General features: G+C 42.4%; 1 protein-coding gene across 3 annotated transcripts in view; it reads left to right on the top strand.

The window, feature by feature from the left end:
- The first annotated feature begins 317 nt into the window (after positions 1-317).
- The window catches only part of PLEKHH1 (pleckstrin homology, MyTH4 and FERM domain containing H1), a 50711-nt gene continuing 27601 nt past the window's right edge, over positions 318-23427 (top strand). For 2 of the 3 annotated variants that reach the window (XM_048307388.1, XM_048307390.1), the window contains exons 1-7: positions 318-373; positions 5786-5961; positions 11598-11660; positions 14783-14932; positions 17719-17802; positions 18597-18678; positions 21366-22375. In XM_048307388.1, coding sequence (XP_048163345.1) covers positions 5821-5961; positions 11598-11660; positions 14783-14932; positions 17719-17802; positions 18597-18678; positions 21366-22375 — 1530 coding nt within the window. In that variant the 5' untranslated portion in view covers positions 318-373; positions 5786-5820. The remainder of the gene's footprint in view (positions 374-5785; positions 5962-11597; positions 11661-14782; positions 14933-17718; positions 17803-18596; positions 18679-21365; positions 22376-23427) is intronic. The other variant, XM_048307389.1, reaches the window with a different exon arrangement.

The raw sequence follows: 23427 nt of genomic DNA, 5'->3' as shown, positions 1-23427 counted from the left end.
CGCCCGCGGCAGAGCGCGGCTGCCACTCTTGTGCCCCGGGCCGCCCCGGCACCCGGCGCTGCCCGCCCCACCTGCCTCGCCGCCGAGCCCGGGAAGGGGTTAAAAGCCTGGGGCGGCTGATGTCAGTTCCTGCGCTCCTCGGGAGGGCTGGCTCTGATATTTGAGCCGGGCTCTCCCGCCCGAAGGAAACCGGGGAGGGAATGGCAAAGTGCTGAATGGGACAGGAGCCGTGCCGGGCACCTGCCTGCCGCCCGGCACCGCGCAACCGCCCGCGGCCAGGGCCGGCCCCGCCGCGCCGCGGGTCGGGAGCCCCGGGACGCCGCCGGCTGCGCCCGCCCTGCCCCGCCGGGCAGAGAGCCCCGCGCCGGCCAAGGTGAGCGCGGGCGGGGAGGTGCCCCGGGGGGGCGAGGGGGCGGCCGGGGGCTCTGGAGGGCCGGTGTGCGCGGGGCTGGCTGGCACAGCCTTTTACCCCAGCTTGTCTTTCTTTAAAGGTGACCATGAGGGAACTGGCGGGAGCATTCTGGGGGTGATATCGTGTCATATCTGTTAACTGAGGTTTGCTTTCGGGTCTGGGACTTTGGCCCTGAAGAGACATGGAAGAAGTGGGGGGAGGAATGGCCAGACCAACGGGAAAATGCAGCCCAAGAACTAAATGTGTGTAGGCTCTGCGGTCTCTTCTGCCTTCCTGGTAAGCCTCGGTGTGCGGGGCAAGACCTCTGCAGGTAGAACGGCACGACTGAGAGCCCTTCTTCCTGCCTCTAGGCACTTTTACTAGCTAAGCCACCTGCACTGATGTAGAGGGGAAATTATTCCCCGCTCCCTCCCACCCCAAGCCCGCGACAAGCCTTTTCCTTGTCCTTTCCACAGTTTTTGTGTAATTTTCTCCCCCCACGCCCCTCCCCGCCCATGCTCTGCACATCTCAGGCCGCACTCCTGAACGGGAAATAGCTGTGTGGCTGAACAATTCCGATGGCCTCAGGGCTAAAAAGCTGGGGGGTGAGACGATTATGAAGTGGAAAGTGAAGTGTTGATTAGTATTTCCCCACTAAGTTTTGCCCATCGCCTGTACTGCTGACTCCCTTGATGCTGATTCAGTGACATGGGAAGAAATCTCTCCCCTTTCATATGTTACATTTATCACGTTTCTACTGATTCCTTTTGTAGTAAGATAGTAGCTGAAAGTTAGAGCAGTATTCAGTTCGGGTGTTCAGACAGGGTCTGGTGCTTTTTCCGGGCAGGTGCTAAGACCTGCCGTCCCCATGTGCTGTGAATCCCTATGACAGCCTGCGTAAACCTATTGCTGAGCTGAGCAGACACATCTGAAATATGGAAATAGTGCTTCACTTGTCTTCACTGTTTGCACTGCATGAACAAAGCTGCCAACACTTTACTTGCATTTGTATCTGCACCTGAAAGACTTCACGTTGATTGATTGTTTTGGCTTTTCAGGTGGAAGTGTACAAAGTCTCTGAAGTGTTTTGAATTCTAGTTCTGAATCCACCTACATCTGCAACATCAGCTGATTGTAGCTTAAAAACACAAAGAAAAACCCCCAAACACATGACATCTTGATTTAAATTTCAGCTTCATCAGAATTACAACTGGGTATGGGCATTCCAAGTAAATATGATCATATTTATTTTGGATATGGCATTTAGAGTCAGAACTGTCTCTGACATGGATCAAAACTTACAGATATATGCATGAGACTTCTAATTTTGACTGCATTTAGCAGGTGGTTCAGTCATTTTTTTCTCCCAGTTTTAAGGACTTTTTATCTGTCGTTATTGTCACTGACAGTTGTTGGATACTTAACACTGAAAATCAAGCTGCTCTTTAAGAAGTGGCAGTATGCACCTCAGAATGAAGTTTTGAAAATCTCAGCTTGTTTGAACAGAGTGGCTGTCTCCTGTGTTCCAAGTCCCTAAAATAAGAGTATTGCCTCTGAAAATATCTGGCTCCCAACTTCTTCATATGCATTAGGGCAAAAAGAGCCAGTTTTATATAAATGTATCCATATAAATTCTTTATCTGATATGAAAAGGACCAATATCTGGGAGAGGAAGGGGAATCAAAGAATGTGGTGAGAAAAGATGGTTAAGACTTATGAAAAAGGGCATGTGAAATAGCAGATCCAATAGAAGGGATTTAAAGTCAGTCTGTCAAAATGAAGTTGCTATTGTAATTCACAGAGTACAGATGAACTGCTTACGTTCAGGAGAACATGAGCATTTTAACAGTAAATGAAAATGCAGAATAAGTTTTGTAAATAAAGTTGTAATCTAGAGGTAAATATTAGACATTGTGATACAACATCTTTCTCTGAAAAAGTGTAAGGTTTTTGCTAGGAGAAAAGCTATAATTCTAATCTCCAGACTTCAGAAATCATTTGGTATGATGACACATGGGGAAGTTATTAGCTTAAGTGGAGGATGGGGATTAATAGAAGAATGGTAAGATAGACAAATGACAGAAGAGAATGTGACAACACAGTGCTGAAGAGGGGGCTGTTAGAGGGTAGGTATTTTACTGAATTGACTGCTGACACAGGGGATTAATCTAATGACACAAAGCAAAATCGCACATTAGAAGTAGTAATAAAGTGGGCGCAAAACCTGCAAGAGCGCTCTTTAAAATCATCAGAGGAGGAAGAGATTCAGTTGCATAAACAGTAAGACTTCCAGATACCCAAAAACAAACTGTGTCTTTTAAATATTAGTGATCCTTAAAAATACTGCCTGTAATTAAAAATATAACATATGGTGGTACTAATCAATCACAGGGTAACCACTGGCATGTTGACTTTTGCAATCACAGAATGGGTCAGGTTGGAGGGGGACCATGGTGGGTCATCTGATCCAACATCTGTGTTCAAACAGGACCATCCTAGAGAACATTGCACAGGATTGCATCCAGATGGTTCTTGAATATCTCCAGTGAGGAGACTCCGCAACCTCTCTGGGCAACCTGTTCCAGTGCTCAGTCACCTGCACAATAAAGAAGTTCTTCCTTATGTTCAAGTGAAACTTCTTGTGCATCAGTTTCTGTCTGTTGCATCTTGTCTTATTGTGTGGTACCACAACGGCCTGTAGTACAGAGAATCTTGATCTTTTGTAGATCTGCCACAGACCTGAGCTTTATTAATCTGTTCTAGTCCATTTGTAATTACCCTCCTGCTCTCCCACATCTGCCATTTACAAAGGAAAAGTCAGCTGAGCTTCCTCTGCTCCAGCTCTGTCAGTTTGTGAATGTCGACCACCAGTGCAATATAGTTGTAAAAAAGGCAAACACAATCAGATGAGGCATTCCCTAGGAAAGGGGAAAGTGCTACATGCCTTTACACAAGGCTTTGTTGTGGATGCATGCTGCCTTTCACATGCAGTTGTGGTCACCCATGACTATGAAGGGGAGCGAGAAGAGAAGAACCAGCTCTTCTATATTATGTGCATGGAAGCTGGAACAGGTGCAGAGGGAGAGCAGGGAGCTTTTTCTTATGAAACTAAAGGAACCCCTTATCTCTAGCCTTGCAAAATGAGGCCTTTAAGGAGAAGCTTTTGATATCTATAAATATATCAAGGGATAAATATGAGGGAGGAAAAAAACCTAGCTAAACTGAGGGGCAATAATCTACAAGAATTAACAGATACAAGCTGGTTATGATTATATTTATGCTGGTAATTGGAAAGCAGCTCATTAAAGAGGTGAGGTTCTAGAATAATAGGAATAGTGGGAGCAAAACTGCCAGCATGGTTCTAGGGAAGGGCAGTATTCATTTATGAAAGGGATTATAAAATGCAGTTGTCTGCAGTGATAAAGAACAAGATGGAATGATTCAGGACACCTATACCATCCTGGACCCCCTATTCAGAACAAGGGTATTTTAATTCAACCAGAAGTTATGGTCTGTGCGGGAAAATTCTGCTTGGGCTTAAGTTGTTTGGTACATCAGTTTCATTTTACTTTGTGTCGTTATCCCATTCCATTCATTTGTATGTCCTCTTTGGACTTAAACTTTATGAATAAAGACTAAAAGCTCCTTACACTTGTATGAAAGAGACAGAATTTCATTTGAGAGCTGAAGTATTATTTAAGTCCAAAACAGAGTTAGCTGTAAACAAACTTAACAGTGTTGTAGGATCCTTCCTTGACTTAGTGCACTCTTTCGGCTTGGGGAGAACTGAGAGCACTACCTTACAGGGAAACACTGTGGTGTTGAGAAGTGTACCAAAGGTAAGCTGGTTAAGTGCCTGGCAAGGAGTTAGGGCTAGAGATTAGCTCAGTGTGCTGGATGGGCTGTGGAAAAGGACGGCCTCTATTTCTGTAGAGCTGTAAGTGTGCTGCTTGTAAAACAGTAGTCTTCTTTCCTACTGTCGCGTGTTTTCAGTGCTGCATTACTGCACAGGAGTGTACCTTTGCTTTGTTTTACTTAAACCTACCTTCTGGAATAGTCTTTCACAACTCTTTGGAAAAGTAGGCAACTTGCTGTCTGGGAAACTTTCTATTACTGAACAAAGCAACCTGAACATAAAAATAACTCACAGGTAATGTTTGTAGCCAAGGGGTATAAAATGTTGGTCCTTAACTTGGAACATCAGACATACAGCTGGATTGAGTGGCTTGCTGTGTTATGTATACTCACACTATTATGTATACTCATGGTAATTTGAATCTCAAGTTTTACATGCGAAACATGAACCAGGTATCCTGACAAGTGGGTACAGCTGGAGGGACATCTTAAACTTTTCCTCTCTGCAGAGAAAGGCAGGTGTAAGGGCAATGAGGCTGAGTGACTTTGTTGCTCTCTTGCAAGTCTTGGACTGTTCCTTGATCTGTCACTGTTTGGGACTTGCGAGTTTGCCTGTGAGCTGGTGAGAAGTTCCTTTAACAAATAAGGATTTAGTTGTTCTGATGAAGCTGAGCTAATAGCTGTTCTGACTTTGTAAACATTTTTTGTTGTTTGATAATACAGCTGGCTGCTGGACTACACACACAGAGTTGACCTTTTATTTCACAAATACCTGAATTTGGTTAAGAACACTTTATTACCTAGATTTTTCATGCCTTTTACAATAAGCACAGAGTATCTGAAATGTCTAAACAGTTACTGAGTAGGAAAATAAAAGATCTTCAAAAACTACAGCTTTTTTCAGTTTCTGGAGTTGTGTATATCTCTTGATGTCTACAAGGACCTCAGTAGAGCAGCATGTTTTGTCTTTAGCCCTAACTTATTCCTGGATGGATTCTCTTTGTTTTAACAGAGCAACTGTTTAGATACTGGGGCACTTCCACTCTTATTGTCAACTGACTGTGTCAAGTAGTTAAGGATTGGGAACAGTTGCTTAATACATCACATCATCTTAATACAGTCTTTATGAGATAAGACACAAGATGAAAATGTGTGTGTGATATCTGAAGCAGGAGGTTTTAGTGACTTGAGAGTTTACCGCCATACTGGAACAAAGGAGGCAGGGATAAAAAATACTCCTAATCTCTGGGTAGAAGCTGAGCAAGACTGTGAGGGTGGCAGTAAGGTTGTTTCTGGAATATACAGTATAATGCATTAGCAAATTATTTACTCATTCTAAAGGTAAATGTTTATCCATTAAGGGTGACCTCTGGCAGAGGGCAATATCAGTGACTCAGGGTAGTACCACTTAATCTTCTGCTTGGAGAAGAAATGGCCTTTGATACCAGTTCTGTAAGATGGACCAATGAAAACTAGGCACAGGGGTGATAAGTTTGTCCTTCTAAAATATATACTTTTTTTTCCCCTTCGATTCTGTAGGATTTTTAGAGCACCTCGGACGACATCCTAAATGGATGATTAACTTCACAATGGCAGAACTCACAGTGGAGAATGGAAGCTGTATGGACTGGCAAAAGCGATGCCTTGTGTTGGAGTCCCAGCTCTTCAAATTCCGCTTGCAGGCAAGCAAGATCCGAGAGCTGTTAGCTGAGAAGGTGAGGCAGTGGTGACTTCTTTTACTTTGCAATGAGTTACGACACAAAAGCAAAAAATCTGTAAATACTGAGCTATCCAATAGATCTGTTACTTGCAGTGAGGATTGATTAAGTACAGCTTTGCTCTCTGCTTATCAGTTGAGATGCAGAGATGTGCCTGTCACAGTGGTGTAAAGTGGCATAATAAGAATTAGCCTTGTTTACTGCAAAATCACCAAGTTTTTGGACTCTAGTGGAAAACACTGTACCAGCAAGATTCTGGATATCTAAAGTGACTGAGACAACTGCAGAGAAAGATGGATGTTTTGGATAAGATCGGTAGGATGAGGACTTGGCTGGCAACAGAAAAGCTTATAAGAGTGCAAATTATGCTATAATGTTGAAAGCCAAGGCAGGGATATGTGTATTGCCATAGTGTTAGAATAACACTTCATATCCAGTCAAAACATCCTGGGGATACTGAAGAGCAAGGCCAGATACTTTGAGATCTGGATGTTAGAAACTTGCATGGGATCTGTGGTTTTAGAGACATCTCCTACTAATCTCCTTCAAGTGCCCTCAGTGAATTTGTTTGCATCCTGGAGGAGAGGACTGGCAAAGATTTGAGGATTTTATTGGACTTTTAGTTTTTTGTTTGTTTTTGTCATGGTGTGAATTTTTTGTGGTTTTTCTTTACCTTAAATGATGTTGGTTTTCAATTCGAATTAAAGCTTTTTCCCTACATTTGTATAAAGTCCAAGTTTGTAGGTTGCTGTGGGGATCCTTATTTTTTTCAAAATGTGTCTTACATTATCACAGTCCAGTCCAAGATTGCTCAGATACTCAATTACTGTAGGAAAGTGAGAACAGTTTCTTTCTGTCACAGTTTTACTAATGAAGTTGAAATCTGTACAGCTGACTGCAGTTTACTATACCTAATGACAGATACATTCTAAACTCATTTTTGCTCCATTTTGTATTATGTAACTTCTGTGTATATTCTTGTTTGTTGGTTTTGGATGTAAAAACATCCAGATGACAGCTACTTGAGAGTGGAGTAATTTTCATCCTTCCTTTCACTGTAATTATATTTTCACTATTGCCATGTACTGCATGAGACATTTTTTCCACCCTTCATATTTTAAGGAATTGTGTAGTTTTAAGCAGCTCCTTCATCTCTTCAAATTAGCTTCTGAGATGAACCTTAGTGATTACTTATGTTGAAAAACATTGAAAGTGGTTGTAAAGTCCATTTAGATAAAGGCACATTAAAAAAATCATGTGTAGATGTGTAACAGGTCTGGTAAAGACAACCAGTACTCATATGCAGTACTTTTAAGTTTGCTGCATTATGAAATATGTATTTTTGTGCTTTATTAATTTCTGCTTTGAGAAACTTCCTTACTACCCACACAAGACAAACCCACCTACCAGACTTCCTTGTTGGAGAACAGACTTGCCAGATATATTTTGACTATCTCTTTAGGGAAGTTTGTGGGTCATGGCAGAGAATTAAATTTTCATCTGCTTCAGGGGCCTGGCTGCCATTTCTCCAGCCTTTTAGTCAAAGCGATGTTCCCTTTGTTAAGATTAAGGAGTAGCTTGGTTCAGTGATCAGGTTATTCTGTAACTACTTGTACAGTGCTGTTGTAGCTTTACTTGAAGGGTCAAAGAGCTAACAGGCTTGCAATTCCCAACTCTGAATGTCATGTGGGAAGCCTCAGCAGGGACTGTGGGGCAGCTCCAGCAGGCTCTCCTGCTGCTGGTGGACTCAAGACACACAGTGCTCATGCTGAACACTCCTCTTGGGAAGTGTCCTGGGCCTTAGGTTCCCAACTGGTCTGTAATGGTTTGCTCAGAGACCCTCCTTCCCTCTTCCTCAGTCACTGCAGGACACCCCGGCAGTCACAGCAACAGGGGCTCCTGCCTGCGCTGCATCCTTCTCACCCTCAGGTGGGTAGTGATGCAGAACTGAAGGAGGTGCTTGGTTTATGTCTAGTGATGGCAGCTTCAGGGATTTTTGTCATAGATTTTATAGCAACTGTGATTTTTAAGTTTTTTCCCTCATTATGAGAATGAAGAGATTCAGACTTACTGGGAGTCCTGCATTTCAAAAGAGGGTTTTTGTGGCAGTGAGGGGAGACCATTTTGGAAAAATGTGAAGTCTGCACAGTTTGAAGCTGTGTGCCAGCCTGTGGTAAGCCTTGTCCTGAGATCCTTCCAATATGGTTTGCAGCAACAGGAAAATTATTTTTTTTAAAGTGGTTTTAGGTGGTGAAAATGAAGAACAATGTTAACAAGGGTGTGATACTTGCTCACCAGCTAGGTTGTCTTAGGTCTGGAGGTGACTCATTGAAGGGCTTGAAAACCTGATCCCCCACATCTTAAATTATTCTTTGTAACTAATTTTATGATTTCAAGACAGTTTTTACTGTTTTAGCTCACAAAAAACCTGACCACTCATGCCTGGCATTGGTAGTACAATGTGCTCTAACAGTTTAAATACTTCAGATTTTTTAAATCCGCTTAGATTGAATAATCTAGATCGCTGTTCAGAACATGAGGAATTTAAAACCCAGAGGTTTAACAGGCAGTGCCCTAGTTCACATAGTGTGAACTTCCACGCTGATAGTCTGGTCTCAGCTATCAAACAGAGCTGCCCAAGCTGCACAGAGCCTGGCTGGGGGATGGCATGGCGGAAGAGCCTTAGCCCCTGGTCTCCCAGACAAAGCTCTGCCATTCTGCTGGACCCCACAGGGCATGAGACCCCTGAGTCCTACCTTGTGGGCATTAGCAGGGATCGCTTTGGAAACAGGCAGGTCTTTTCAACCTGACTTTCTTGTACACACACAAGGAAAAGGGATACTCCTTTGTTGGTGAGTGGCATAGCAGGCCGTTGCCTTGGCAGCAAGTTGACCTGGATAGGAGTGAGATCTGGAACAGAACAGCAGGAGGAAAATGAAGCTGAGAGGTGTAGGAACTTCTTTTCACTCAATTTTATGTAGCCTCTTCTGAGCCATCGGGAAAGCCTGTGTGAATGGCTGATGGGAGGATCTTTTGCAGCTCTTAGAAGGGCCGTCTGGGTAACTTAACCTGCTTCTGTCTTACTTCAGTAAACAATGAACATTTGGAAAAAGGCTCTTTTGTTTCATGTAAGCATGGCTATTCAACTAGTCCTGTTTCTCCCGTACAAGCTGTCTGGGCTAGTGTTTGAAAGAAGAGTTCCGTGCATTTGGCTTGGTTACGAAGTTTTTTATGTGACCTGGGTCACATTGCTTAGTAGCATTTGTCAAATTATAAAGCATTTTGAATGAAAGGACCCATGTAAATACCAAGCATTATTATTAATTCATTGAGGGATTTGAAAGAGCCATACAAGCATGTATGTATTAAATCTGATTGTGCTCCAGTGAGAGTGCTGACACTGGGGATGAGTGAAATAATGATTTCATGTACATGAGGAACACAGCAGTTATTTAACAGTTCATAGTAGGACAACCCAACGATGTAGGACAGGAAATTAAGAAAAGTACAAGTTCATTTAAGGCTACAGAGCGAATTAGGGTGACAAAAGTAATTGATTTGGCTGGAACTTAGCCATGTCACCCTGCTTGCACAAGTTTCATAACTTTTTTGGGATCAGGAATGGTCCCAAGTTAGATTCTCTGTCCTCATCAAGATCCATAACTGCTAGCAATGCAAAGCAACTGCTGGGACAACAAGGAGGTTTTCAGTCAGAACAGTGCTGTCTTCTTAAAATAACCTGAGTGTTTCATGATCCTTGTGGAGGATTGAATTATTAGTTTAAGAGGATAGCTTGGTAAAAAGGCCCAGAATTTCATCTGTGCTGTGAATGTAAACCCTGTCAATTAATCAGACAACTAGGAGAAACCATTGATTCTGAAGCTACTGTCTTAAACACTCTTTGTTTCCCAAAGCATATTAAGTCTCCACAGTAATTATTGTTGACATCTCTCTTTTGCCAATGTGTTTTGCTGCTACCTGTCTGGGGTGATGACTGTGCAGACACTAATAGATAAATGCATGGGTACATCACTGTACTGGAGGGACACATACTCATGTGACACAGCTGTTGATGTTAGATTGCCTTGAGCTCAGTCTCTTCTCTAAGACTCTTTGGTCAGAGCAGCTTTGTCTGACTGCAGTCTTCTGTGGTGTCTCTCTGTTCCTCTGCCAAGGAAGCATCCTTGATTTGGATATTAAGTTACAGAGACTGATGTATTTGATTGTTCCACTGAAAAAGCAAATCGGAGAGGTATCATGCTAAATGTAGCAGGTTTTGATCTTCATGGTTTTAATTTATGACATTGCTTTTTTAGTTACGTGACTATTGAGGTGTCTATGTGTATGTACCTTTTGATATGTTTGTTGATAGGGGTCAGTCTGCTTTTGTGTCAGTGAGCATGTATGGAAAGAAGAGTTGTCTTGTTGCCATATGAAGGAAGGCAAATGGAAACAGGGGAATGCTGCCCCATCCATTCTGGGTGATCAGCCCAGGAGGAGTAAGTCCCATTTTCAGAAATACTGGTTTGGTCCTGTTAGTGACCAACCTGAACACTTGGCTCCAGTGCTTTATCAAGAACCACAAAATGTGTTGGAGAGAAAAGGAGCCCAGTTCCCTTTATAGTTTTCCGTCTTTAAGCATGATTCTTTTAATCTTCTGAAGATTCTTCTATGTCATTCTTTCCATAGTAAAACATAAGTAAGTGCTGGAAACTCCATGAAGCATTCCTCAAATTTTGCAACTTGGTGGGTGAAACTTAGTGTCACTGACTTTGTATTAATGGGCTTAAATCTGAGACCCATTGAAGTAGGCCAGGTGGAAGATGACCTTGACAAACATCAAATGAGATACTAGGTTGCTATTTAAAGAAAAATTAAAATGAAAAACAAACAAAAAACACCAAAAAACCCCCCCAAACCAACCACCTTCCCCCCAAAAATGGGCTCTAGTGGTAAATTATTAGAAGAATCCCAGGTACCTCTGCATTTAACGAGAATGAAGAGACTTACAAACACTTAGGATAAAATTCTATTCAGTGTCCTTTGACTTCAATAGCAGCAATGCTCAGATGTCGAATCACAGAATTGTCAGTTTGCAAAGCTCTTCAAAATGAAAAGAATCATAGGAAAATTAAGATCATTGTTAATCTTGTCAGTTATGAGTCTGTGATGCTTTTGAAGCCAAAGCAAAGTATTCACTGGTTATAATGTGGCATCATAGAGAACCTGCTGTGAGCTTTCCAAGATACATTCATTTTTATTTACCATTGTGAAGGAATCCTAGATGAAATAAGATCAGGGAAGAATGGTTCTCTGTGGACAGGCTCCTTGCAAGGACAGCCCATGGTGTGTAAATTGTAGAGATGAGGTCAAGGCTTTGGCACTGTTCCTTTGACCCATGTAATGAATGATGAAGCTCACTAATGAGAAAATGGTTCCGGTATATTCAAAGTAGGGCAGAAGACTGCAAAAGGTCAAAGGCTTTTTTTTTTTCCTGGTCAAAGCTGTCCAGTTAACTCAAAATATGCCAAAAATCTGTAGGCTTGCACAAGTCCTGAGTAAAATGTGGATTTCCAGGTGATGTTAATTTGTTTTCCTTCTTTCCCCCTCTTCTTTCTTTTCTGTTTCTGAAGATGCAGGAATTGGAACAGAGAGTGATAGAAGCAGAGCAAAGAGCTGAGGATGCAGAGAAACAGGTAAGATATTCTTTTATGGTGGCTCTGGTACAAGTCCAGCAGTTAACTCACTCTAAATTCCTTCCAGTCTAGCATACTGACAGCAATCTGCAGTGCTATGCCCTGCTAGGGAAACACTGATTTACAATGGTGGATGGATATTCTGGTCTACTTCCCAGTCTTTGAGCCTTCGCTGTGAACAGGTGCCTGAGTATGTTGAACCCTAAGTGAAAACCAGCACCTTATACCTTCCTGTCAGCTTCACAGCCTTTACCCCCTTGTCCATGATAGGCATGCTTCATTGGGGAAAAGGAAGGGAATGTTGTACCTCAGGATTAAATCGCAAAGATAGGGCTGCTTGGCAGGTCCTCAGGAAACAAATACTTAAGAGTACTGGTGAGGACTTGTCTACAAGTAGAGAAGGTTCTGTGAAAGAAGTAGGTTTTTCAGACACACCCTTATCACTTGTTTTGGACTACTTAGTAATTACTGCTCTGGCTCAGGAGCCCATGGAGAAAAACAGTAAGAGCTGGATTCATTGTCTATTACTGTAATCATCTAAAAATTAAGCATATTGTCTAAACTAGTCCTTCTGTGCTTCTTGAGTAATGGAGAAGGGGAGAGAGGCAGACCAGCTTGTGAACAGGCTATAGAGAATAATGTACCTTTGGGAAGCAGACATTCTGCACTCTGAGGAGTATTATAGAAACAGAAGTGCCAAGAAGGGCCAGGTGGTCTGAGCTCTTGTATCACTGCAGATCACTGATGAAGGGAAAGCTTGAAATGAATCAGCTCCCTCCAGCTGGACAAGAGCTGCAGGACTGAGCACTAAGTCAGGGGTTGAAGGGCAGAAATAAAAGCCACACAGCCAAGAATGACTGTCAAAGATGATTTCAGAAGGGAAGGAGTGAATAAGCAGTGTTATAAGCACTGGGAGACATATCACCTGGCAATCAAGAACTTGGAGTACCTGGAAAGGTATTCTGTCTGCAGAACATATTATTCCATGCCAGTTTGATACTGACATCAAGATTTTTTACTGACCAGCTTAATTCTAGGAAAGAAGCTATGTGTTGGCACCATGCTGTTGGTTTCTATGCTAGACCAGCAACTACCAGTGAAGAAAACCAGTTGTTCTTGGGAGTGGTATCAGTAAGTCCATACCCAACCAAGACAGGCAAAGGTAACACAATACAGGCAAAAGTGACAGCTGTGACAGCACCAGCAGGAAATACAGTTATTGCGACTGGCCAGTGAAGAAGGTTTCAATGACAAGGCTCAATGACAGGAGCAGAGTGCCCAGGATATGATGAGATGCAGTGACAGCAAGGGACAAGATGGAGAACAAGTCAAATCCAGGTCCAAGAATGGGCAAGAAAGGGAGAACTTGGCTGGGAAGGTGTAGCAGAAATCAGGGTTGCCTTCACTCACCTGCCACCAGCAGAAATGAGGGTTGCCTTCACTCATCTGCCACCAGCAGTTCTGTAGCCATATGCTGGCAGGTCCTAAAGACTAGCAACCCTCAATGTTTGCCTTTCCAGCAGTCTTATCCACATCCAGAGATAAGTGTTCCTAGAGAAATGCTACATAGCTGCCTGACAGCCTGAAGAAGTGACAGCACAAGAGTAGGACCATTCCCTTCCACTAATGAGTACATTCACCATGAATGAGAGGCAGCCAACAAATGAGAGGGCTCCACATCAAGTGCAAAATCTCTTGTTATCTTTCTCTCCAGGAGTCTGGGGGGTTGGATTTGTTAATTCAATGGACTCCCTGTAGCTGCCAACCTCAATTAAGGAAATCACATGTTTGCAGTCCCCTCACTGAGCCTCTAGTACAGAGTCAGCATTTGGGCATCAGACAGAAAGGAGGGGCCATTTCTTTTTACTATAATCACCCTAAACTCTAATGAAAACACATCCGACTCAGCAGGCTTAGTTTTCTGGCTCGGATGTTGGGTGCTTGCCTTTCTGATTCAGTATGAGGAAGAGGCAATTTGCTTCTCTGCCTAATACAGGCAGACAGGAGGACAAAACACAGCTTCTGCAAGTATGAAGTGTAGGCTGCTCAACAGAGCATGACTAACAGTCTTGCACAGACTTTGTGAAGTGCTCAGATTGCTGCCTGCATTCTGTCTTTCTGGTTCTAAATTTATGCTAAATTTATGGTATTTGGAGTTGGTTTCTTTGCAGATTTAGCTTCTTTGAGATGTATTGGAACCAGAGATTTTCCCATCTTCAAATGCTGCAATTAGTACATTTGAGTTAAATTGAGGGGATTCCATTAATCTTTAGAAATGAAGTATTATAATCCATTGTAATAGAATGAGGTAATGGTAAAATGGAGTGGCATTATTGAGAGACAGAGGTTTTGAAGAAAGCAAAGAGGTTTTAAAAATTTGCTAAAAACCTGAAACGCTTCAGTAGCTACTAGATTTTAGTGCATTGAAACTTTGTCTGTAGTGAAGGAGCTCTACAGTGATCTTTCTCTTGCTGAGATGAAGAAGTGTTGGCACTGGCAGGAGCTCAAAGACAGGCAAATCTTCTGAAGTATCTAACATTGTAACTCCGTAGCAGGTCTGGAGAAAAGACTTGGTGGAAAGACAGGAGTTGCTAAAACACTGTCTTATTCTGGGGATAGGAGGAAGAAGGACCTCCATAATAGATTTTGCTATAGAAATCTTAATCTGAAGCAAATGGCCAGGGGTTTGTGGTATGGTAGTGAATGAGGTAAAAAACTGGCTGTGATATTGCAAAGGAGGAAGGTGTGATGTACCTTGTTCATACGTGTACAGAGACTATGGTGCCTGTATGACGTCTTTGATTAGTAATTTGATTGTAATATCTCACAATCCACGATGTGTTTATCTATTCATGGTTCAGTTTGCATCTGTTCTTGCTTCAGCTTTACAAATGAATGGACAATGTTCCTTTCACAAATGTGGATATAAACTAAGTGTGATCTGAAGGGTATTGTAGTTTTTGATGTTTTATTTTTCCTTCCCTGACTTGAAAAATAAGAAACCCACAAATATTCTCATTTATTTTCATTCTCTTACCACTACACAAGCAGATCCTTAATTTGCATTAGTTTGTTTTGTTGTGTTTCGGTTTTTTTCGGTTTCCTTCTGATTACCATTACAGGTCAGAGTTATGGAAGAGAAGATAAAACTAGCTGACGTGAAGACTGGTGAATCTGACAGCACCCTGCACAGGAAATACCAGGAGCTGATGTGCACAATGCAAGGAAAGGAGGATCTGATCAACAAATTGGAGACACAGCTAGCAAAACAGGTAGGGATATTTTCTACAGGGAGGCCTGTAGGTTTCATGAGTTAGAGGAATTCTGTAATGTATAGTTCAAATATACGGATTATGTCTCATTACATGTTAGTCTCTCAGTTGCCTCCAGATCAGCTGTAAGATAATGCCCAGCTCAGTACAAGATCCTCTCTTTCAGATAAAACATCCACTCAGCTTTGACAGCCCATGTCTCTTCATTATTGGAGATCAGTCAATGAGCTTAAAGGGCTTCCTTATGTTAGTTCTGAGACCCTACATTGTAATGCTACAGTCTGGTCATGGTCTTTCTCTGGCTTTTTGGTGTATAGATTGCTTTGCGGAGCCATTGTGTAGCCCATCTCTGACTCAGTTCATGCTGCTTCTTGGGAAGGGTCTTTTCCCAGTCTTCAGCAGTCCTTTAGCATAGTTCATCTCTTGTCAGATGTCATTATAGAAGAGCAGCTGTTTCCCAGCATGGGTAGTTCTTAGTCTCTTCCATTTTCAGTTGGTGGAAGGAAAATGCTACATACAGCAGTGCTTGTATTGCAGTTCTAGTAAAGGCCTTGCCCTGTGGTTTTTATAACATGAGGAATGAGGTATTCTTATGTATTGCTAAGTAAATAAGTTTTAAACAGAAGTAGAATTTTACCAAAAAAAAATTACTCAGCCATTTGAATTACACTGAACTAATTGTGACCTATTTCAAGGACTGTTAGTAGAAATCTTGTTCCAGCAACAAGAGGCAAAATGAGTTTCTAGAAATGAAAGCCAAAGCTTGGTAATTCCAGACGAGAAACACTCTGATAAAGAGTCACTGGTTTAGTTTCAGACTGGGATGAGATGGTGGCAGAGCTAGGTTACTAAGGGTCCCTGTAAGGCATCCTATTTGTTTTCACTGGGATGGGAAGAGACATGGAGTTCAGAGCATTATTAAGAGAACACTGAGGTCGTGTCTGGACCACACAGTAGTGTGGGACACAAAGAATCTCTAATTGCTTTTGGATCTTAAAGCACAATAACTGCATCTATGGCTGCAGTGCCCGAGTGAATTGGTTCTGCTTTGAGGCAGGGCTTACTAAGCTTGGTGACTATGCTGTCATCGTGTCACTATTCTACTTTAGAACCCTAAATAAAATCTTGGCATTGCACTTCACCATATAGTGTAGTAATCTGAACCTTTTGCATCTTGAACCCTATTCCAGGACAAGTCCAGGTCATTAGGGATTCAAAGCCAATTCCCATCTGATGGATTTTCAGAGATGGTAGATCTGCTATTTGTGCCAGATCATTTCAGACCTGTAGGCACATCTAGTAGTCTAACTCCTGCAAAGGTTGAGACCTGATGATTAGGAACATACACAGTCGTATAAAAGGAAAAAAAAGCTAAATAAGTCGTCTTCTTAAAGCATGAGATTTGATTGCTGTTATTTCATTATGCTCAACTACAAATGTTCCTGCTGCCTATAACGTTACTAGGGTCTATTTTAAAGTCAGCAAACATACGTGAATAAGAGCCTTTAAATGTGCAATTGTAGTGATAAATAGCATGTGGTGATTAAAAGTGATGGGAAAATGTGGGGAATTTTGTGCAGTGTGCTCTGCATTTATATGGTATTTATCAGTGTGAAAAACTGGGGGAAAGGACTGACATTTTTATTGTCATAATTACTTGTATCTGTTTACTTCAGAAAAAACAATGTAACAGGGAAACCACCAACTACTGCCAGAAGGTATTAATTATCTTTGCCCCTTAATTGGAGAAACCAGGGCTGATGTGCCATGGAGCATATATTCCTCCTCTCTCCCTTCCCTCCCTTGCTCCTGGAACTGATTTCTTCATGCAGTTGTTTAAATCATTATGCAGATAGGATAGTTTTCAGTGATGTTGCTTCTGATGAAGCCACACAGAAGATAAACCAGAAAGTTTTGGGTGATTATAGTATTAATTCAGCATCTTTCAAAGGAAATTTCCAGAAAAGTTAAAAACACAGCTGAGAAAACACAGCTGCAAAAATGCTGTAGCAATATTACCCAAGCAGATACTTGGGGGAGCAACAGTCATTGTGCAAATCAACAGTATTGCCATAACACCTTTGTGTGGACTAGAACTTGTTCTAATGGATACGTAAACATACAACTGCTTATAGCATCTGAAATCCTCCTAGCAGGTCTTAGTGTCTTTCAAGATCTAATTGTGGAGTTTTTTTTAAATTTACTTTCTCAGTGAGAATATTGTGTGTGTGTGTGTGTGTGTGTGTGTGTGTTAAATACGTTGTTGGTATTTGCATCTTGTACACCTTAAAAGTTTGTGCCCTACACTTGCACTTACAGCAGCTGAAATCCCTTTTGTTTGGAATGATTGATGTGTTATGCATCAGTTGTAGGGCACTGCTTAATTCTTATTACCTTTGGCCGATGATGTGTGTGTAGGCTGGGGGAACACTACAGGTGCTCAACAGCAAGCAGCAACATTGCAAAACCACATGAAACAGAAAAAGTTGCAGACTGTACTCAAATTGTGGTAGGTGGCCAGTTGTTACCTGACCTGGGTTTTGCTATTCCACAACAAACTCTTGAAACACGTCTCTGAATTTAACTCTAGGGACCATGTAAGGCAACTTAGAGCTTTATTTTTTTCAGAGGCCAGCTGAATAATAGTGTCCAAGTAGCAGTCTTAAATCTTATGTCTGGAATGGGAGCTTCAGTGTTTCAGTCACTCCTGAATGCAGTTACTCACTGAGAGCTGTTAGTTGTGCTCTCCTAATGCATCTAATGTTGGGTTTGGTTTTTTGGCACAGAAACAGCTGAGGACTGAGGAAGCCAAAATTGTTCAAGAGAAAGCTGCCAAGATCAAAGAGTGGGTAACATTTAAGCTCAGGGAGGTAAGTCTCTAGCTTGCTGCCAGGTTTCAAGGCCTGTGAGTAAGTGCAGTGGCTGCGCTCCCAGGGGGTTCCACTCCCAGGGTGTCCTATGTAGGACAATAGTCTGGGGACAGTCAAACTGCCACAGAGGCACTCTGCTTGTTTGGCCCTACATATACTCACTTGTAGGGCTGGGGTCATCAGTCTTACTGAGGGCTATTTACTTTATTGGGCAAACTGTAAATGCCTGTGAAGTCGCCAGTGCCCAAAGGCAGTTTCTGAACATTGACTAGTCACAAGTGGCTTTCACCTAGCTTACTTTTACCTCTTCCTCTTTTCTCTGGGTGCAGTTTCTGTTCCTTTCTGACAGAGCACCTGTTACACAAACATGTCCTTTGTTTTCTCATCTCTGACCTCTCTGTTCTTTCCATCCTGTGGATTTGTGGCTCTGTCTGGGCCTATCTTCTAGAAAAACAAAGATAGCAGTGGGTCAGCATGCAGTTTTAAAGATGCTGTAGTAGTTTTCAGCTGGGAGTGGGCTGTCTGGTCTTTTATTCCAAGTTAAAGACATATTTGAGAAGTGCCAGTAGTTCACACAGTGGCTGTTTGAGAAAGCACAGAAAAATATTTTAAGTGGGTTTTCTAGTGATGCTGCTGATTAGAAGGATTTTGAGGTGACTGGTAGACTCACCCATCTTTTTTTTCCCTTGTTAAGATATTTGAAAATAACAAAGATGAAGGCATGTTCTGTGTAGTGGATCACACGTACACCAGTTTGGCATTATTTTTCAGTTTTTATTATTCTTGTTTCATAGGTTGAGCTAGAAAATTACCACCTGAAAACCTGTAATCGGAGACTGATGGAGCAAATTGAAGCTCTTCAGGATACATTGCAAGGTAAATGTGTTCAACTGGCACTGCAGCCCAGTAACCACCACAAGAGTGGGGTCGGCATTCGTGGGTTGGCATTATATTCTTAACTTTGTCAGAAATTAAAACTTGTGACAGCGAGCAGTAGAGTTGTTCTGTTGCCCTGTTCCTTAGCGGATCCCTTTTTAAGATGGGAATAACATGCTACCTGCCTTAACTCTTGATTGTTTTCCCACCAACAATTGAGTATAGACACCTTTTTTTCTTAGAATCTGCATTTGCCATTAAAATAAGCCACTGAGCTCCTGAGTTAAAAGCATTCATTGAAATACACAGTAGAACTCTCCATTCACTTCAGTGCTGCAGGGGAGAAGTCCCTGATGTATTTCAGTGTACCTCCACGTGTGAATTATTCTCATCCCCACAGAACCTCTGCTGGCATGTGAGCTGAATAACTGAATGAACCAAGGCAGCAGCTATTTGGTCTGCCTTTAGGAGCTAGGTTCTTCTGTGCTATCAGCTTGGGTTGGAGAAAGCTGCTTATGGTGTTTTGGGTATTTGCTGTTCTTTCGTGGCTGGATGGAAAACTTTGGTCTCCAGGCTTGAATTCAGCACCTTTCTTTGTAACATACTTTGAAGAAGAAATTCTCTCTCTTTTTTTAATTTTTATTTTTTAATAAGCTTGGTTTGGTCACAGTAAGATGAGCTATTTTCCAGAACTTCACTGGGCACATGGGCAGGGGATATTTCTTTCCTGCAGAAGTCTTTCTGGCATTCCTATTACTCCACAGCAAGGGAATAGGGCAAAATTCCTTCTAAATCCCACCACATTTCTAGTGAAATGCTTTATGACTGGGTTTTTCTCATCCCCCCGGCTCTGACTGTTCACAAAAAGAGAATGCCTGGTAAGCTGCGTTAATAATCCGGTATTAAGTGTTCCCTGGATCCCAGCTCTCTGGGCAGTAAACAGCACTGTCCTCTCCTCTTATCCCTCACTAGTCTCACTATGCCAGGCTGAAGTCAGAGGCCTTTGCAGAGAGACAAATCTCTCCTTGCTTACTATGCTAATAGTAACAGCTGCGTCTTCATAATCTCCTGTCACATCTAGGAAGCTGCAAAAATACCAGTAGTATTTAAAATGAATGGGCTCTTTTCAGTCTACACTAATGATTTACCTTAGGGTCAGGGGAAAATATGTGCCAGGATTTGTGTGTGCCAGTGTTATGTGTTAGCTTTGCTAACATTCAGTTCCTTGTGACTCAAGTGCCAAGGTCATGCTCTCATGATTTGTCTTTTTCTCAGCTGTTTCCAAGAGCAGGTTTCATCCTCTCCACTGTCAGCAGTAATTTATTCTGCTGTTTGCTCTTCCCTCTGTAACTTTGTGTCTTCAGTTTGTTTCTATTTCTTTGTAAATCCCATGGGTGGTTAAGAATACCCATAGAGTTTGATGTTCAGGCAGCATTTTCAGCAATAGCTGAGCAGAGTCACGCTCACCCATATTTTGCAATTTTCAAAGCATCTAATGATTTGTTTCTTTTTCAGTCAGGCTGAAATAAATATGAATGCCAAGGTCAATCAAATATCCTCTGCCATTCCAAGTTTTACCCCCACTTTCTCATATTCTAAAGCTGCTATTTGGTGGAAATTGTAGAACTGGGATAATCTTTAAATCTAATAATTATGGAAAAGAAGAAAGTATAGTAATTACGAAGTGTAGGTACTAAGGACAATGGAGGCAATCTAGGATCTATCTTTTATGTCATCATCTAACATAGCAACTGAAAGGGCAGGGAAAGAACCAAAAAGAGGAAGATTTTACAGCAAAACCATATAAGTTACTATTATAAAACTTTGTGACATAAAGCACTGTGTGGGTCAGATAGCACAAAAGGATAACAAAAAGCTCTAGGGAAATTCTTGAAAAGCGAGTAAACTCACTGATTGCTGTGATAGTTAAGAAGGTCTCCATACCTTTGCTGGAAGCCTCATCTAGCCCCTGGGAATGGATGGAATCATACCAACTTATTTGATGACTTAATCACTGTGGGTCCACTAAAGCCAAAAGCCATGCTAAGCAGTGTTCTGGCCACTTGGATGTATCTGACAAAGTGTTGTGTGGATAGGTGCACTTCCTTCTCATGTTTTATGAGAGGAGGCATAATTTTATAGGTAAGAGTAAAAACTCCTATATTGCATTAGACTGAAAGCTTGCCTAGGCCGGTATCCCATCTCCTGGTTGGCTGCTCACGTTCCAGGGAAGACCATACAAAATATTGCAGGTAAAGCTGTCCTTCTCTCCATATGCCCTTCCAGCTTCTGCTCTCAGTAGTTTAGGAAGTTCCTAAGCCAGAACTCCTGTACTACTGATACATTACTTTTTCTGGCCTATCTGCAGCGTTCTGTTTCTTTTTTTGTCTGGGAAAAACCTTCCTCCTGTAAATTTCAAATGCTCTGCCTAATTTCATTAGGCACCCTTTAGTTTCACTTTTGTCAGGAACAGTGATTAATCATTTCCTATTCATCTCTTCTGTGCTATTTCCAATAATAAATGTAAGCACTTTAGTTATAACTGTGTCCAGCCATCTTCTTTCCATTCTATATAGTCCTACACAGGCCAGGGTGCTATTGAAATACAACTGAATGTACACTAGGAAGCAACATTGAAGACATTAAAGTATTTGAATGCCTTAACCATGTGTTCTCCTTCCTTGTAGATATGACCAGCATTCCTCCCTTTGAATCTCTTTGGAGCTCTGATTCCCTGAAGCCCCGAGCATCGCAGGCCTCTTTTGCTGAGAAGATAGACCAGAAACCTGTGCTTCTTGCACCTGGTTTCAGAGAGGTGTGTCAGACAGGACCTACCAAACATGTCCTCTCTTCAGGAAACATAGTCCTTGCCAATGACACCTTTACTGAGAATGGAGAGGATAAATCTCTGCTTTCCCAGAGCATGCTGAAGCTCATGTCTGACCCATCAAGCTGGAATCTCTCCACAGAGAAAAATTTATTTCCAACCATAAGTTCTGAACACGGTTTAGGGTGCTCTGATCCCATATCATTGGACTCTCCAGCAGAGACCACAAGAATTCTTGAGGCTTTGACCTTCCAATCATCTTTGGAAGGAAACCATAGTGCTGTGAGCACCTTGCAACACGTGAGTTTGGATGGCACCCGCTTCTCTGATGATCTGAGTGCCAGATTCAACTCCCACCGGCTGGACTCCTCTTCCTCAGGAGAAATAATGAGCGTGCTTGAGGGCCGTCTCCAGACTGCTGAGCCACCTCTGGTTCTGTCAACATCAGCTGTTACAGCACATTCCTTCTGTCCAGGGAGGGAATGCAGCCTTGGGAGTAGTATGACCTTTCCAAAAATACGAACACCCAATACACCAAGAGACAGTATCCAACTAGCCAAGAGACATCACAGCCAACCACAGTCGGGGGTTAATTCTTTCTGTCCTGTAATGCACTTAGAGACTAACACTTTCCAGCCCATAACAGACCCTCCAGTCACCTGTGGGCATGTGGAGGAGACAGACATTGATGATGATGGAGTGATGGAGAAGATGGAGACAGAATGTGGCCTGCTGAGGGGAGAAGCTGGAACGTGTGAGGGAATGTACCACTTACCTGCAGAGCAAAGAGAAGCTGTGAGTTCTGAGGCTGGCGCACTTGACCTGGGAGGTAAACCTCCCACACCACCGCTGCACCGATTCCCATCATGGGTAAGAAATGCAAGGACAGCAGTGTGAGAAGTGCTGCTTATCTTTGTGCCTGGTAGTCAGGCTACAACACTTCTTGGTCACAAGGAATTGATACCTCTGGGTATCACAGGTTACATTCCTGAGCCACCAAGTTGGACAGTTCCAGATCATGGGGCATGCTGGCTCCGTTGACAATTTTTTTTCTTTTTCTCTCTTTATAAGGGGAAAAAAATCCATTGAAAAAATAGTACTCAAGAACCATAGGAATAAAAATGAAAGGCAAAATGTTCTGCATTGTGGTTTATCATTATATGGGTCATCAAAAGTTAATCCTTAGTTCTGTTGTCATGTAAGATAGAAAAATGAGTCATAAATCCAGTGGACCAGACCAGATAGCTTCAGAGTGAGAAAAAGCTGTGGATACTAGAATAGATACATGGATTAGATCTCAGCATTCCTATCTCATTGTATGCCCCTGCTATTAGGAGAATTTTGCGAAAAACTATGGTAAAGTGAATATACATATCCTGTTGTTTTTTCTTACTTTTGAGGTCAGATAGATGAATTGTTTATTTGTCCTTGAATTGTTTAGATTGGAAAAAGCAGCCTTCTCCTCATCACTGAGAAGGTGGACAGGTCACTTGTCATAGAAAGAGATCAGGTTGGTCAAGCAGGACCTGCTTTTCACAAACCCATGCTGTCTGGGCCCGATCCCCTGGTTGTCTCGCGTGTGCCTGTGATGGCACTCAGGATGGTCTGCTCCATGACCTTCCCCAGCACCAAGGTCAGGATGACAGGCCTGTAGCTGCCCAGATTCTCCTCTGGCCCTTGTAGCTGGTGTCACATTTGCCAGGTTCCTGTCACCTGGGACCTCCCTGGCTGACCAGAGCTGCAGGTAGCTGATGGGCAGTGGCTCAGTGAGCTCTTCTGACAGCTCCCTCAGTGCCCTCGGGTGGATCCCACCTGGCCCCGCAGACTTGTGTGTGTGTCTAAGTGGCCAAGCAGGTCACTGGGCATTTCCCCTTGGGTTATGTGGGCTTCATTCTGATGCCTTTTCCTGCTCTTAAAATCAA

The sequence above is a fragment of the Corvus hawaiiensis genome, chromosome 6 (genome assembly GCF_020740725.1).
Source record: "Corvus hawaiiensis isolate bCorHaw1 chromosome 6, bCorHaw1.pri.cur, whole genome shotgun sequence".
NCBI classification, from domain to species: Eukaryota; Metazoa; Chordata; class Aves; order Passeriformes; family Corvidae; genus Corvus; species Corvus hawaiiensis.
The sequence above is the reverse complement of the archived record's forward strand: the minus strand, read 5'-3'. Positions and strand labels throughout refer to the sequence as shown.